This window comes from Neofelis nebulosa, chromosome 15 (genome assembly GCF_028018385.1).
Source record: "Neofelis nebulosa isolate mNeoNeb1 chromosome 15, mNeoNeb1.pri, whole genome shotgun sequence".
Lineage (NCBI taxonomy): Eukaryota > Metazoa > Chordata > Mammalia > Carnivora > Felidae > Neofelis > Neofelis nebulosa.
The window spans coordinates 17,064,618-17,081,072 of record NC_080796.1 but is presented as its reverse complement, the minus strand read 5'-3'; the positions used below and the strand labels follow the sequence as shown (position 1 = coordinate 17,081,072).

Below are 16,455 nucleotides of genomic sequence, written 5' to 3'. Positions count from 1 at the left end.
GGGCCGCGGCCGCCCTCAGAAGTCACCTATCTGGTTGGCAGGTTCCCTGTGCGGCTCGGAGGCCAGCTCCTCGGCTGGCGGGACCGCCCCAGGGTTCAGTTCCTACTGGGGCAGAACCCGCAGAGCACCTGCGAGTTTCCATTACTCGCAGGAACTTCCACAGTAATTTACTAAATTAATAAATCGCAGGAAATCCATGCTTATTAGTAAGACGTTACTTGTGACACCGCTCTCAACAGGCTGTCCCCATATAGTTTTCCAAACTGAGGTTCAGGCCCCTGGGCCTCCAGCAACGGCTTAACCACCTCCCTCACTGCACCCCCACCCGGCTCGTAAGGAACACAGAAAACTATTTCAGGCACACAGCACACTTATTTGAATAAGGAAGAGATCTTTTTTGTTTTTTTTTTCTTTTTCTTTTTTTGAGCTATGCCAAGGGCGCAGTGGTTAAGAACAGGGCTTGGGATCAAACAGCCCCAGGCCCGGCCCTGCCTCTCTGGATCTGATTAGCCGAGTGACCCTGGACAAGTTATATACCCTAAGCGCGACACTGTCCAAAAGCAGGTCTGAGTACAACCAGCGTAAACTCATAATGCAACACAGAGTAAGCAACGCAACGTGCCTGGCACGTAGCAAGTCCTTAGGAGCTCTTAGTTATTTCTGTTATGTCCCCTGTCACTCCTACTCTGTGGCAAGGTCCTTGAGGAGCTACGTCTTGTTCATTTTATTTCCTAATCTTGGCACACTGCCTGGCACGGGACAGTTCTCAACATAACTCTGTTGAAGGAATAGCCACTATCATCCAACCAGTTAACATTTGCTCAGCCCCCAGGTGCCAGGTACTATCCTGTGCACTGAAGACGGAGCAGTGAACAAAACAGCAAAGTTCTGGTGCTTTTGCTACCAGGGGAAAACAGAGCAGCACACGTACAGCTGGACAGAGGGAGAAGAACAAGGTGGGAGTAAGGGGGCTAGGGAGGGCCAGCGGCAGGGGGTGGGTGAGGTTGCTCTGTATGTGGCACAAAGTCTCCGGGAGGTGACATCTGAGCAGACGCTTCAAGGAAGTGAGGGAGCAAACCACACAAACAGGTGCAGGATGTGCTCCAGGCAGAGAGGGGGCGGCAGGTGCAAAGGGCCCGCGGCCAGCACATGTCTGGTGTTTCTGAAGAAGGAGGAGGCCAGTGTGGCCGGAGTGGGAGGAGCGAAAAGGCTTTTCTCTCTTTCTCTCCTTGGTTAAAAATGAACACACGACACAGTTCAGTAATTGAAAAAGATGTATTAAAATATTCACAAAGGTACAATCGAGAAAGGAAAAAAACAAAAAATTAATAATGAACTTGATGGTTTTTCCCCTAGCCAGATACATTTCCACCGAAACACTACAGGTGGTTTGGAATTTGCACCTCTAATCCCTTCTAGGTGGCCCCCTACAAAAATCACATGTAACTTTAAAAGGTCTCATTCTGCCAATAATTGGACATGGAAAAGGCAACTGGGCCAGTGTCCTGTGTGGCCAGGCCCAGGCACGCTGGCAGGCAAGAGGAAGGGCCCAAAAATCCACAGGAGGTTAGGCAAAAGCCCTGCCCCCGAGGCACTCTACCCCAGTTGCTAGCAGCTTCCTTCAGACAAGCCTGCCCCGCGGACCGAGCGGGGTGGGGGCGCTGCAGCGTGGTGGGGGACTCTCGGCCACCGTGCACGGGCTGACACGACAGCCCGGGGTGTCTGGCCGGGTGGGTAGGGCGCCTGGCCTGGTGGGAGGCAACCTCAGGGGTGGGGGAGGCGGGGCGCGCGGGGCTGGTTCCGGGTGGCACCTTCACGAGCACAGGGTCCCGGCAAGGAAAGGAAGGAATCGGGACTCCTGCTGTCAGGAGGTGTCAGGAATGTATGCTTTATTCACAGGACCTGTGCAGAAAAAGGAGAGTGGCCCTTTCTCTGTAAAAAGCGACTGTAAGGAACCATTACACGTACAAAGGCACACACTCGGTCTCTCAACAATTCGTGTTCTTTCTGCCTTAAAAACAGTCTTGGTCACAGATTCTCACAGTGGCAAAGGTTTGCCAAGAATATTGTTAACTTGGCATCAGTTTGAAGAAGGGTGACAATCCCAGCACCCCCCACCCTCCCCAACACACACACACACACACACACACACACACACACACACACGTCTTTTAAAGGCTCCTGTAGTTCTCACAATGGATGCAAGGAAGTTTTAGGACGCCAGGCAAAAGTGGACCGCTTTGCAGAAATGTCTCGGGGTGAGCCCTCTGCATCCCTGGCTGGCTGGGGGCCTGTTAAATTCTGTTAAAACAAAATAATCTAGAAAAAGGGGGAATGACAATGTAAATGTGCTCGAGGACCTTCGCCATGCTTTTCACTCCCAGCAAAAGATAAAAACTCAGAGGCCCGACAGGGGGTGGGGGTAGTCAGTGGAAGAAAATGAGCTACTGGAAAGAATACCCAAAGTGTCTAGATTTTTCCTCATCTCCTTGCTTACCAATTCCATGTGAATGGGAAAGGGTGGGAAGAAAAGGAAAAGCCAAAAAAGAAAAGGAAAACCAGAAACAAACCACCACAAAAAGCCCCGAAACGGGAATGAGAAGAGATTCCCGAAAGAATAGTGCTAACAGCCCTGCTTGCTGATTTATGCTGATTTAAAAAAACCTAGACTGTCCTGAACCTCGAGGTCTCTGAGGCACCGAGAAGCTATCGCAGAGCCACGACGGATGCTGCCTCTTGCTGGAATGATGACGGAAGCTTTTACAAGGCCGATTCTCCAGCGAGAGCTCTGGGGTACCACGGGCTGGCTTTCCGATTAGCCCATTTGTGCCCACTTAAAAGGAAATGAAGCTCGTCTCCTTCCGCTGTCTGGGGACCCTCATTTCAGGCAGCAAGGACTCTGGCAAAGAATGTTAAGTGGTACCTTTTAGCCTCCAAACGCTACCGCACTCCTCAAGCAAGGCCTGGCTTTTCTACTTCAGTTGTGTGTATGGCATTGATCTGAAAGTACCTGGAAGGAAGTGACCTTGGCATTCACCCTTTGCTAGTCTTGCTATGATGGGTCCACACACTGATTAAGATAAAGGGCGTGACGTTAAAGCAAGCCTCACACATGAAGCAAAAAACAAAAACAAAAACAAAGAAAACCACGCCTGGATTTTAGAGAGACAAACACTAACAAAAACCCTCAAACGGTGTCCAAGTGGCAGAGCTCGCGGATGTTTTCTAAAAACGACAGCCGGACAGGTGGTGCAGACACTGGGTAGAGGCCACCCCGGGCGTGCTCCCGTCACCGGTATCTCCACTCTCCAACCCCAATAAAAGCTAAGACCGGTTAAGCCCTTAGACCAAAGGGCCACGTCTACTCGAATACCAAGATCGGCTACCACCTCCGGTAAGGCAAACCACACCTAAAGCACAGCGACAGGAATGTTTCTGACTTTGCTCAACTGTAAATGACCCTGAAGGAAAGCACAAAACAGCAAGACAATTTATATACACGTAGAGTCATAGCATCTTTTCATCATGCAACACTGGCTCCCCACATCGGATTAAATAGAATAGTTACGCATATCGTCTATACACGTCTTTTCCTCCCTCCATGAATACACATGTGCTCGTCCTTGCCCAGGTCTCCAAGGCCACACGTGGTCACGGGCTACCCTTGCTGCGTAAGAGTCCAGTTTGGATCTGCTTCTTGCTTAGGACACGTTCTGGGTCTTCTCTCAATTTTTCCGGATGTCCGCATACACCACAGACTCTGACTTGTTAATCTTGTCACTGTGATGTCCGCCAGAGTGGTCTAACTGCGCATATATGACTGGGCCCTGGAGAAGAGAAGGACAGTTATTAGGGATCTGGGGAAACGGGTGGTCCCTTCGAGGGCAGGTGCCGAAGCAATCATTAGAGTGCTAACATTAGGGTTCCAGAGTAAAGGGTTCCTTCTTCGGAAGGTCTTCCAGAAGATCTCTTAGGAGCAGGATGTCTAGGACTGACTTTATCACCAAGGCTGGGCTGCTCTGGTAACAGTTAATGCTGGTGCACAGAGGTGTTTCCTTACTCTACGTGGCTGTGTATCTGTTTGGGAGTTTCTATACACTGCAATATTCCTCCTCAGAAATTAGCCTTATCTTAGTCCCTGTCACAGGGCTCCTCAACCCTTGGAACTGGGATCCGAGGACGAAGATGGGGACTTGTACCAACCTGAGACCCACGGACGTGGTGAGCCTCAGAATGATGCACGTAGGAAACCAGTGTGTTGGATGCCAGCAAAGTCACGAACGATTTGAACTGGTCACTTTGTACAAACAGGTGCTTAAAAACACTTCAAATATTCTCCCATGTACATACCTACCGTATAATCCTTTTAGTCTGATCCTATCATAACCAATAAAAGCACTGCCTCTTTAATATTTAAGAGCAGGTAACTATTTTTCCTATTTCAAAATAAAAAACCAAGAAGCTACGATGCAAAGAAAACCTTGCATGGACGAGCGTAGAAGAGGTCCTCCCCTCGGCCTCAGCAGGGAGGAAGGGGGCTGCAGGGCCCCAGCGGGGGCAGCCAGGGAAGGTGGGCTGCGGGCAGGGGTGGGGTGGGGTGGGGTGGGGGGGCGGGGCACAGTGAGTTCTTGGACGCCTGGGGAGGAGGTCTGAGCAGAGGCTGGGGTTTCAATTATCAGACCGGTGCTTGCATTTCATGACCCTTATAGACCCTTCCAACCCAGAGATTCTAAAATTGTAAACAACAACAAAATGGCCCTGACTGTAAAAGAAAAGTCCAATCAAACCCAAAGTCAACTCTTCTCCCCATCCAGGAAAACTCTCCTTGAGAAGTCGAATACTGTGCTTAAGCTTCCAACTTTGGAATCATAAGCTCGGTAGCCAAAAGCCTGTGTTTGGACAAAACATCCTTATTCCCACCTAGGAGGCCCACAGCCTGCATCTCCCCGGGTGTCACGGCGGATCCTGGGGGGTGTGGGCACTCGAACTCGAACTGTGTCTCTGGCCCGCAGCCTGCCCACTAACAGACGGTGATTGAGACCGCTGTAGACTGTCCAGCCGACGGCAGGTGCACGAGTGAGCCAGCGGAGATCAGCTGCTCTGCCCCCCGACCAGAAGACCCACCCAACCCACCTAGAGAATTGGGAGCCGAATAAATGGTGGCTGTTTAAGCCATTATGTTTCGGGGTGGTTTGTTACACTGCATTAGGTAACTGACACACTAGGGGAGTGGAACAGAAAGAGAACAGAGAAAGCAAAGAAGAAAAAGAACACAGAATAATCTGAGAATCAGTCAGTAAATGTTAAAATACCAATAAGGCTTCTCATGTGAGACAGTGCGGTCTTTTATGACAAGAGGACACAACAATTTGTTGAAAGCAACTGGGAAATCACTAAAGAATAAAAGAAACTCCCTCCTGTCGATGGGTTTGGTTTTTACAAATTGCTTACCACTATCCAATGCCCTCACTCTCCTTCCCTCTTAGAATAGGGTCCTGAGGTCAGGGATTTTGTTAGTTACGTGCCTAGAGCAGTATTGGGCAGACCCAGTAGGTGCTGGGTGAGGGGGTGGATGACGTAATGGAACGAAAGGACTTCGACTTCTGGGATGTAGGTCAAGATCAGGCATCTGCTGGTAGGTCTAGTTCAGTCTAAATTTTTTTTTTTAATGTTTATTTATTTTTGAGAGAGAGAGAGAGAGAGAGACAGAGCACGGGGGGGAGGGACAGAGAGAGAGGGAGACACAGAATCGGAAGCAGGCTCCAGGGTCTGAGCTGTCAGCACAGAGCCCGACGTGGGGCTCGAACCCACAGACTGAGCAATCATGACCTGAGCCGAAGTCGGAACGCTCAACCGACTGAGCCACCCAGGCACCCCAGGTCTAGTTCAATCTAGAACAGCTCTCTGAAGCTGGGTTCTCAGGATTAATTGGAAGCTGAAAGTATCCTTAGTCTCTGTGGAACACAGAGGATCCAGGGAATCAATATCAACTTGGAAATGACTGCCACTGCTAAGACAGTCACTTTTGGGGACTCGAGAATCAAAACAACCCCCAGAACAGCATTATCAGTAATCTAGCTGTTTTTTACCGTACATCTTGGCACTCACCCTTTCCACCCTCCACTTTTTTTTTTTTTGGCGGGAGGGCAGGGGATGGTGAGGGAACTTTTCCACTAAGAAATAACAACAATCAAATGAAAAATGGCTCTGGATGTATCTTTTCCCAACTATTTACTGCACAAATTATCCTTAACTCCTGAAAATATTTCAAGACACGAACCGCTTGACCCCGATCTTTTCTTTTAGCGCCAATTCGAGAGAAAATTACTCCTGGATTCCACGTGCATGGAATGTATTCCAATATGAAAACGTACTGGTGAGGGTGAGGGTGAGGGTGAGGGGAGAGGGCTGGGGGAGACCGAGGAGGCCTGTAGCTGCACTCAGGCACTAACCACGCCGAAGCCACTGTGTTGAGTGTGTCCGGCCACCCACTTGCCGTGGTCTCTGTGACCCTTTCTAACCTCAGTCACACCTGAGCCCCTGGCACAGGCACCACCAAGACAGAACACCTGCTTCCACCACGTGCTCGGTGACTTTCACTCAACACCTTTGTCGGTGTTCGTGTCTCTGCCGCACACAGATGTGAAACGCAGCTGCGTATTACAACTCCGAGGTCGATGAGACTGACGATCATTGAAAAGAACCGGACAGACACGAGACCATGAGCGCCTGCCTGCCTTCCAGCCAGACAGATCTCGGTCTCACACCAGCTCTGCCACTAACGAGTAACCTTGAGCAGGTGACTCTGCCTAACCAAGCCTCAGTCTCTCCATGTGTAAAACAGGGACAAGACAACGTGCCTCGCCGGGCTGCTGTGGGGACAGGGTGAGGCAATGCCCCGGGGCGGGGGGCTTCCTCAAGCATCACCAGGTCTGTGCACCCAGCCAACCAGTACCGAACTGGTCCATTCAATCACCCCTCCCCCAAGGGCTGCCTGTTGCCTACGAAACATGAACCATTTCCAGAAAAGGATCTAGAAAGCCAACTCCTCAGAAAAGATACCCACAAAAATTATTAAACTAAGCTTTACAAAGAAAGAATGGTACCTCTCATCCCTGATGCCGCGATACCCCAAGGAGGGCCTACCGAACACCCTTGCTCATCCAACCTTCCATATCCGATTCGCTGGAAGGACCTTGCTTTAGGTTTGGGTGTTCACCCTCCCTTTGCTTGGGTAAATGACCCCACCCTGCCCCGCCCCCAGGGGTGAAGCCAGTCATAATTCCTGTCCCTTTGCAGATGACTGGAAGAGGCTACAGCATGTGACCTTGCCCCAAAGGGGACTCAGAAGTTCGCTGGGGGGCTTCTGGTAAAGTTTTCCCTCCATAATAAAAACTGCAGGGAAGGAGATTCAGCTCTTCCCTGCCCCCCTCCCCATGTCCGGCCTGGAACCAGGGCAGCTGCGGGAAGGAGCCTGAGAACAAAGACAATATGCAGAGGATACGATGGAAAGAACTGTCGTGGACGACACCGTTGGGCCACAGACCGGAAGAACCCAGACAGAAGTACAGTGCTTGGGACTCTTGTGAGTTAACAGACCTCTTCCTTTTTTTAAAAAGTTTTTTACTTTTGAGAGACAGCAGCCTCCAGGCTCCAAGCGGTCAGCGCAAAGCTGGATATGGGGCTCGAACTCACGAACCGCGAGATCATGACCTGAGCTGAAGTCAGACGCTTAACCGACTGAGCCGCCCAGGCGCCCCATAAGCCTCTTACTTAATTTGAAAGCCACTTTTATTCAAGCTTTCTGTTACTAAGTCTTCCAATTATAACAAAAACGGTGACCAAGGACAGACAAATAATACAGCAAACTTAACGTCCTGCCCGGGTGTTACATCTTTTGTAAATTTCCTTGTTAGCGCATTCTGGATGTTACTCATCTTCTGATAACATGGAGGTATTTACTCATCCAAGTGGTCATTACTAATGCTATTAGATAGGATGACGCCTGCAGGCAGGAAATGGAAGGTTTTGCTTATCAGGGAACATGTCACGGTAGAACCCTTGGAGGAAAGCACCAAGGGATCGTCCGCAAATATTCCCATCCACACCCCTACTTCACCGACCTGATTGCTAAGGTGGGCAGCAACTGCCTAAACCTGTTCTTATAAAGCACAGTGCACCAGGGGCCCTTATAATTACATACAGAAAAATGAGGGGCGCCTGGGTGGCTCACTCAGTTAAGCGTCCAACTCTTGATCTCAGCTCAGGTCTTGATCGCAAGCTTGTGAGTTTGAGCCCCACACTGGGCTCCACAATGGGCATGAAGCCTACTTAAAAAAAGAAAAAAAAGAAGAAGAAGAAGAAGAAGAAGAAGAAGAAGAAGAAGAAGAAAAATGAGAAGATCAACTTGCCCTAACCCATTATTTCAGAGATGAGAACAGACGCTGAAGTTAAATAATTCTCCCCAAGTTAACACCATTGGCTAGACCCCAGAGTCAGTGCTAGTTTGTAACACATCACTAATTGTTTTTAAAAAATTTTTTAAATGTTTATTTATTTTTGAGAGAGAGAGAGAGAGACAGAGCATGAGTGGGGGAGGGGCAGAGAGAGAGGGAGACACAGAATCCAAAGCAGGCTCCAGGCTCTGAGCTGTCAGCACAGAGCATGACACGGGGCTCAAACCCACTGACTGTGAGATCGTGACCTGAGCTGAAGTTGGACGCTTAACCGCCTGAGCCACCCGGGCACCTCACACAGCATTAATTCTGAAAACACTACCCTGAAGTTTACCTAAATACAAAGATTTCCTCAAGGCTGTTTGTCAGGGTATTAAAAAACAATAATGACAACAATTATGCGTTAGGCTATGTATAAAAAAATTCTCCACATAATGGAAAATCCTAAAAATGATCTCAACACCCCAGGAGACTCAAAGGTTCTCAAGGGCAGGGCCTGGGTGTTAATCACCCCTGCATCTCCCGTGTTCGGCCCACACTGCACGTACGGTAAGCACTCACCTGTGTGTGGAAGTGATCAAAACAGAACATACAAAGGGATGATTAGATTCTTTAATTTTTTTTTAACGTTTTTATTTATTTTTGGGACAGAGAGAGACAGAGCATGAACGGGGGAGGGACAGAGAGAGAGGGAGACACAGAATCGGAAGCAGGCTCCAGGCTCCGAGCCATCAGCCCAGCGCCTGACGCGGGGCTCGAACTCACGGACCGCGAGATCGTGGCCTGAGCTGAAGTCGGAGGCTTAACCGACGTGCCCCTTGGGATGATTAGATTCTTAAAAGAATTATTGTTTGGTTGTGCCCAACTTATAAAACGTATTTAATCTCCTAAATTCCCTAATGAGGTCAAGTTTCCCAAACTGTGAAAACCATTGTGGCCTTAGTTTGAACAAACTGAAGACACAGCTACCATAAAGGATTCTGGAGAGAACCACCTCCGTTAAATACTCTGGGGCTCTGAAATGTATGCACCCCTGAGACATGAGCTGAAGGTAGCGTGTGGTGGTGAATAAAAACACACACCAGGGTCACCTGCTAACGCTCTGCGGGGCTTGCAGAGTAAGTGAAGCGAATGTTTTAACCTTAGGGTAACATTCCCCGTTGTAAGTTGACACGCCCACTAAATGCAAATCTCAATGAAACAAATACTAGAAGATGAATTTGCTAGGAAATCACACGGTCCACTTCCAAGCCTTGGGTTAACTGGCACGGGATTGGTAAATTCCAGAAACGTGCAAGGCAGAAACTAGTTTTAACAAGCACCACTGGAAACTAAAAAGTTTGGTAGGCAAGATGAAAATAACCGAGGAAGACCCAGGGGACTCCAGGTCCATGCCACCTGAACAGAAACCCTGCTTTACAACAGGACGGGGAGAGCAGGGGCGTTCAGGGGTCTGCACTGAGCCCGAGGAAATAAGCCAAGGATTGACTATGAGGAACACCCCAAAGCTACCCTGGTGTTATCTTGCAAATGCCGAAAAATGCCAATAGAGATCGACACGGTGCGTGAATTCTCACCAACCTCTAGAAAATGCCATCGAGTCAGGCCTGGGCAGAACCCTGGGGGGCTTACTCACAGGAAGTGAGGCAGTCTCTGACTCAAGAACAGCAGGCACGGCTGGGGGAGGTGTCTGCACTGAAAACGGGGTGGGCGAGTCTGCTTCCTGAATAGTGAGCCCTCATCTCTCCTTCCTCTGTTCAACTCCCAAGCCGGAGATCAGATTTCCTTCTGGAAAAATTGACTAACTCAAGAGAAAGGACCCTCTGCAACTGACACTTAGAGGCCCCGAACTGGAAAACAGACAGCACTTTATACAAACAGCGAAGCCCCCCCCCCCCCCAGGAAGCTCTATCTCTGCACAAAGAGCTGATCAGATTTGAGTACCTTATTTTTCAAATGATTTATTTTTGAGGGGGGGGGAGGGGCAGAGCAAGGGGGGAATGGGGATCCGAAGTGGGGTCTGAGCTATCAGCACAGAGCCCGGTGTGGGCTTGAACTCAAGAACTGTGAGATCATGACCTGAGCTAAAGTCAGACACTCAACCGACTGAGCCACCCAGGCGCCCCCAGATTTGAGTACCTGAATTAAATATGATGGATAGCCAAGGATCATTGGGCATTTAAGTAAAGCTTCTAATATGAAAGACAGAAATAATAAGAGAAAAAGGCAATTCAAAAGAAACAGCAAAATCAAGTGATGGGAGAAAACATTTACAAAATCACATAAAACAGAAGAAAAAATGATATGCTCAGAGAGGTAAGACTATGCATTCATGAAAACAAGTAGAGGACGTTATAATTAGAGAATAAGAAATAGCTCTTGAGGGGTGCCTGGGTGGCTCAGTCGATTAAGCGTCCGATTTTGGCTCAGGTCATGATCTCGAGGTCCGTGAGTTTGAGCCCCGCGTCGGGCTCTGTGCTGACAGCTCGGAGCCTGGAGCCTGTTTCAGATTCTGTGTCTCCCTCTCCCTCCGCCCCTCCCCTGCTCATGCTCTGTCTCTCTCTGACTCAAAAATAAATAAAACATTAAAAAAAAATTAAAAAAAAAAAGAAATAGCTCTGGAAAATAAAAAGCTGAAATTTAATATTCAATAAAAGTTGAAGATAATATTGCAGAAATTTGCTAGAAAGCAGAACAAAAACTGCAAAACAAAACATAAGAAAACTAAAGGACTGATCTAGGAGTTGGTCCAATTCCTGGTAGGAATTTCCAAAAAGAGAGAACCGAAAATGGAAGGAAGAACATTTCTAAAGAATAATGGAAGAAAATATCCTAAAACTGAGGGACACAGTTTTCAAATGGAAAGAGCCCATGGAGCATCCAGCACAATGAATAAAAAAGACTCACAATTTTATAAAATTTCAGAACACAAGGGATAAAAAAGATTCTGTGAAGTGGAATAAAACCACTACCAAAGAAGCAGGAATCAGAACACAGCAACTTAGCACTAGAAGCTAGAAAAATCAACGTCTCAAAATACTGAAGGAAAACAATTTATAACCTGGAATCCTACCCAACTGCATTATCGAGCACGTCAGAGGGAGGAGAGTAAAAACAACTTTAGACATGCTAGAAACAAATGTGTTATCTTACAGTTTCGGAGGCCAGGAGGGCTAAAATCAAGTATCAGCAGGGCTGCGTTACTCTGGGGGCTGTGGGGGGGAACCCACCTCCTTGTTCTTCCCAGCTTGCGGAAGCTGCCTGCATTCCTTGGCTTGAGACTCCGTCCTCTATCTTCAAGGCCCAAGGTATAGCACCTTCAAATCTCTCCCTGACTCTGACCCTCCTGCCTCTCTCTCTTACAAGGACCCCTGTGACGACACTGGGCCCGCATGGATTATCCAGGAGAATCTCCCCATTTCAGATCCTTGATCAGAGCTGTGGGGTCCTTGTGAAAGGTGAGGCAATACCTTCCACAGGTCCTAGGAATTAGAATCTGGACATCTCTGGGGTCATTATTCTGCTTATCAAACAAAGCCTCAAAATTTTTATCTCCTGTGCATCTTTTCTCAAGAAAAGATGGATGATATGTCCCACTGTAACATGAGAATAAACTAAAAAGGTGAAGACCTGAGGTCTAAATAAGAAATGAGTAAATGAAATTCCTTGGGAGAGGAGGCCCAGGATGACTGCTCTGCAGCAGCCTAAGGCACAACAAAGCTAGAAGATTCTAACAGGTATGTCTCCAAAAAGAAAATGAAACCAACAGAATATGTGACATGTTTGAAGGTGTTCCAATTAGAGAGTTCTGAGATGGAATATAAAGATGTACTTAGAAAACTATGCAAACAAAAAATGAGGCAAATACTGGCTCCGTGAAAAACAAAAAAGTATAAAAGGAAGCATATATATGTGGTACAACAGTGAAAAACAAACAGGTACATGTGGCACTGAAATATACCTAAATACAGTGAGATACACACTGGGGAGAGGCCGGTGTATATATATGTATGTGACAGAGTGTGTGCTGGGAAGAAAGGCTGGGAGAAAAAGAAATGTATATTCTCGTTTTTCATAGTATGGAGTCAGTAGATAGTATCTAAAATTGAAGTACTGAAGTAGCAATGTGATAAAGTTGTTTAGAAACATGAAGATAAGTATCAGAAGAAATAGTGAAAAGAATAGAAAGCGTTTGCTATTATTCTTTGGGTTTTTTTCCTTACTCCCTTCTCTTTCCTTTCCTTTCCAGACTCCCATCAGATTGTTTGATATTGTCCATCTTCACTCGTCTGCCCGTCTCGTCATGCTTCATTTTGGATAATTTCTATTGCTGTGTCTTCAAGCTTACTGATCTTTTCTTCTATAGTGTCTAATCTGTGGTTTACACCATCCAATGTTTTGTTTTATTTTGTTTTGTTTCCACTTTGGTCTTTTTTATATTTCCTCATTATGTCAAGGTTTCCTTTACATCATTAAGGTTATTTAGAAGATTCATCATACTTGTTTAAAAGTCCTGGTTCTATGTATTCCATTGTCTGTCATTTCTGGGTTTGTTTCTGTTGATTGGCTTTTCTCTTATTTATGTTTTTATTTTCTTGCTTCTCTGTATGTGTGGTAATTTTTGACTGGTGCTGGACTCGGTAAACTTTGCATTGTTGGGTGCTGAATTTTGTTGTATTCTTATAAAGGGTGTTGGGTTTTGTTATGGCATGCAGCTAAAATACTTTCTTAGTTTGATTCTTTAAAGGCCTCCTTTTACGTTTTGTTATGGCAGATCCACAGCATCCTTTTTCTGGTGCTACCTTAACCCCACTACTAACGCATGACCATTCTGAGGACCACGACTGATATTCTGTATATTATCAGGTCTCTGCACTCTGGCTTTTAGGAACACAAACAATTCCTAGCCCTGTAGGATATCATATAACCTACTTCTTTTCAAGTGGTTCTTTCTCTGGTTGTAGGGTCTTTTCTCCCATGCATGCAAAAAACTATACTCAGAAAAGGCTCAAGGGAGCCCCACCACTCCAGATGTCTGAAACTCTCTTCTTCTCTGTGTAGTTTCTTCTTCTCTGGTACTTTGCTGCAGCAAGCCTAGCTACGTTGGCCTCTCCAAACACTGACTTCTGCCTCCTCAATTCGGTGAGACAACTGAGCTCCATTTCTGTTTCTTCTCCTGGCACTGCAGTGTGGACTGCTTCAAGGCAGTAAACTCAGACGATCACGGGACTCCTCGTTTCCTTTCTCTCAGGGAAAACAGTACCATTCAACCTGTTTGCCAACGTCCCCAAACCATTTGTTTCCTAGTCTGCTTTCAGCGGGTGAGCAACTCCCACAGCACTTCAAAGGCAGAAAAAAAGTTTCCAAGGCTTTTTAGATCTTAGGCCCAACTCTCAAGCCTTTATTCACAACCCTATTCTCATTCACAATCCAAATTAGTGTATCTGAGGTATACTGTGTTATCCAAGAGAGACAGACAGACTAGGAATAAGTCATGAGCCCTGATGCTGTTATGACAGAGAATGTACGGTCTAGAAACTTGAGCTCTAGCCCTAATTCTGTTGTTAGCTGGGTATGAGCTTTTAGTAATTTAATACCACAATGCCTCAGTTTCCTCACTATGTATTAACACCTTTATTTCCTTTTGAATCCATCCGACCTCTAAAACACCTCAGGGAAAAGCTGTAACTAACCAAATTCCTTAGGATGCTTTCGACCCCAGAAGAACAAAATTGCTCTACAACAGAATTGTATATACTAAGCTGTGGAATTTTTGCCACGCCACAATTACGGTTACAATAGCATAGCCAAAACACAGTATTAACCGTGATGCTAGATTCTGTGCTAAGTTCCAAATAAAAGTTCTTTCTCTTCTGTACTTAAAAAAAAAAAAAAGTATGTTTTTTTTTTTTTTATTTAGAGGGAGAGAGAGCGCACAGGAGCAGGGGAGAGGCAGAGAGGGAGACCGAGAATCCCAAGCAGGCTCTGTGTTATCAGCGTAGAGCCTGACGCAGGGCTCGAGCTCACAAACTGCGAGGCCATGATCTGAGCCAAAATCAAGAGTCAGACGCTTCAACGACTGAGCCCCCAGGTGCCCCTTCTGTACTCTCTAGAAGTAGAAATCGACGCCTTTCCTTGTTCATCCAGCCTACCAGTTATCCAGATAAATGCTGACTTTCAATTTCTTCTGAAGAATTCCTACAAAATAATTTTTTTATTTTCAATACCAAGAATATCAACTCTTCCCTGCGAATTTCTGGTCCTATAGAGGACCTCAAAACAGAATCTAGGTCTTTGGATTTATTTCCTTAAGCAATGAAGGAATTACACCTGCCAAAGCCGTTTCCTAATTTCATTCGGGCCAGAGGAGCCACGTTATTGGCGAACAATCTGTTAGTGGTGCTTGCGATCCTCCCCAGCCAGCGTTATTTCCCCTCGTCCTCTCTTGCTCTGTTTTCTGTCTTACTCCGCTTCTGTCTCGCGGCTCAGTGTCCTCTCCTGCACCAGGCAAGTGGCAGAGAGCACAGGGCGGCGGGCAAAAGGGCAATCAGCCGTTACCTGGTGAGATCCAGAAGGCAGGCTCTTTACTAGACCCTCTGTGTCGCAGGGGGACTTCCGGGGAGCCTGCTTAACCGGTGAGACACTCTCTGATGTACTGCAGCTGATGAGTTGGCAATGTGGAGAACAGATGTAAAAAAAAAAAAAAATTAATTAAAATAAAGGGGGAAAAATACAGAAATGCAAGTGATGACAAGATGAAGCCGCAGATAGAACAAAACACGACAGAACGATGAGTGTCAAAATGATCACAGATCTTGAGACTCTTTTTTTTAATCCCTGACACTATCTCTTGTAAGTCAGTGAACCTCCTCTGGGCTAAATACAGAAACCAGTACGGTGCCACCTCTTTGCCTCACTGTGCAACAATCCTGTCTCCTGAAGGGCCTCTGGCTATAATGCCCATTTATCCTCTGGCTGCTTTGTGTGTTTCTCCTGCCGTCACTCCTCTGGGATAAAGGTTTACGGGAGCAAGCTAAGCCTTCGTAACAGCAATGCAAGGCGAGCCCCTGCTGAATGTATTTCCCGAATTACAGATCCACATCGAGGCTGCAGTCTTGGCTCATCTCATTCCTTTCATTCTTTAGTTCCCCATCTTCAGTGTCCCCCCACCAGAACTACAACCAAACCGAAGAAAACCCAGGAAGTCGTGAGTGATAAGAAACTGTGGAATGCCACATCACACAGGCTGGACTTTTTCAAGGGCCCGGGGGGGGGGGGGTGCGGGGGTCTTTAACAACAAGGATTATCTCGTAAATAAAGAAGGGAAGGCAAATGCCGGGAGGGAACTCTTTAGGGATTCTCTATTGGTACTTGTCAGAACTTCAATCCTTTCGGATGTATTTTTAAAGAAAATCTTAGGAGTTTGGCAAGGTTCACGTTCAAGTGTTGTTACAAAGACCGAAGCCAGCTGTGTGTTTAAGCTGTGTCTTCTCTGAAACGGGAAGCTTTGCATCCCAAATGAAAATGGCCTGAGTATCTAACACAGAGAGGGTCTCAATCACAACACGATTCATGCATGAAAGAACACTAAAACACACACACACACACACACACACACACACACACACACACAAAGCCATTCTACATGAAGAACATATATATTCGGATAATCATACAAAGCCCTAGGAAACCTGACAACCCAATTTCACTGGGCTGGTATGCTCGACAAGTTGCCAGTGCAAACGCAGAACGTATTTGCGGACAAACCATAATAACTGTTGGGTTAGCTCGGAGCAAGCTAGTTAGTCGTCAACAAGGGAGATGGGCTGAATACGTACACACGGATGTTAACAGCAACGGGCGATGTGATTAGTTACCATGTGTCTAGTGTAGGTGGAAGGAGACCCCAGCCCTGTTACAGTCCCAGTGTGTCGTCTATGTCAGCTTTTCTTAAGAAGATAAGCAGGATCTGATCCCGGCACACCAAGGTAGAAAAAGG

At 46.9% G+C, this 16,455-nt stretch overlaps 1 protein-coding gene across 1 annotated transcript in view; it reads right to left on the bottom strand.

Moving 5' to 3' along the window:
- Nucleotides 1-1,256: 1,256 nt before the first annotated feature.
- MPZL1 (myelin protein zero like 1) overlaps nucleotides 1,257-16,455 on the bottom strand; it is a 66,131-nt gene continuing 50,932 nt past the window's right edge. The window contains exons 6-7 of the mRNA XM_058702105.1: nucleotides 15,015-15,117; nucleotides 1,257-3,827 (exon numbers count right to left, since the gene is read on the bottom strand). Coding sequence (XP_058558088.1) covers nucleotides 3,726-3,827; nucleotides 15,015-15,117 — 205 coding nt within the window. The 3' untranslated portion in view covers nucleotides 1,257-3,725. The remainder of the gene's footprint in view (nucleotides 3,828-15,014; nucleotides 15,118-16,455) is intronic.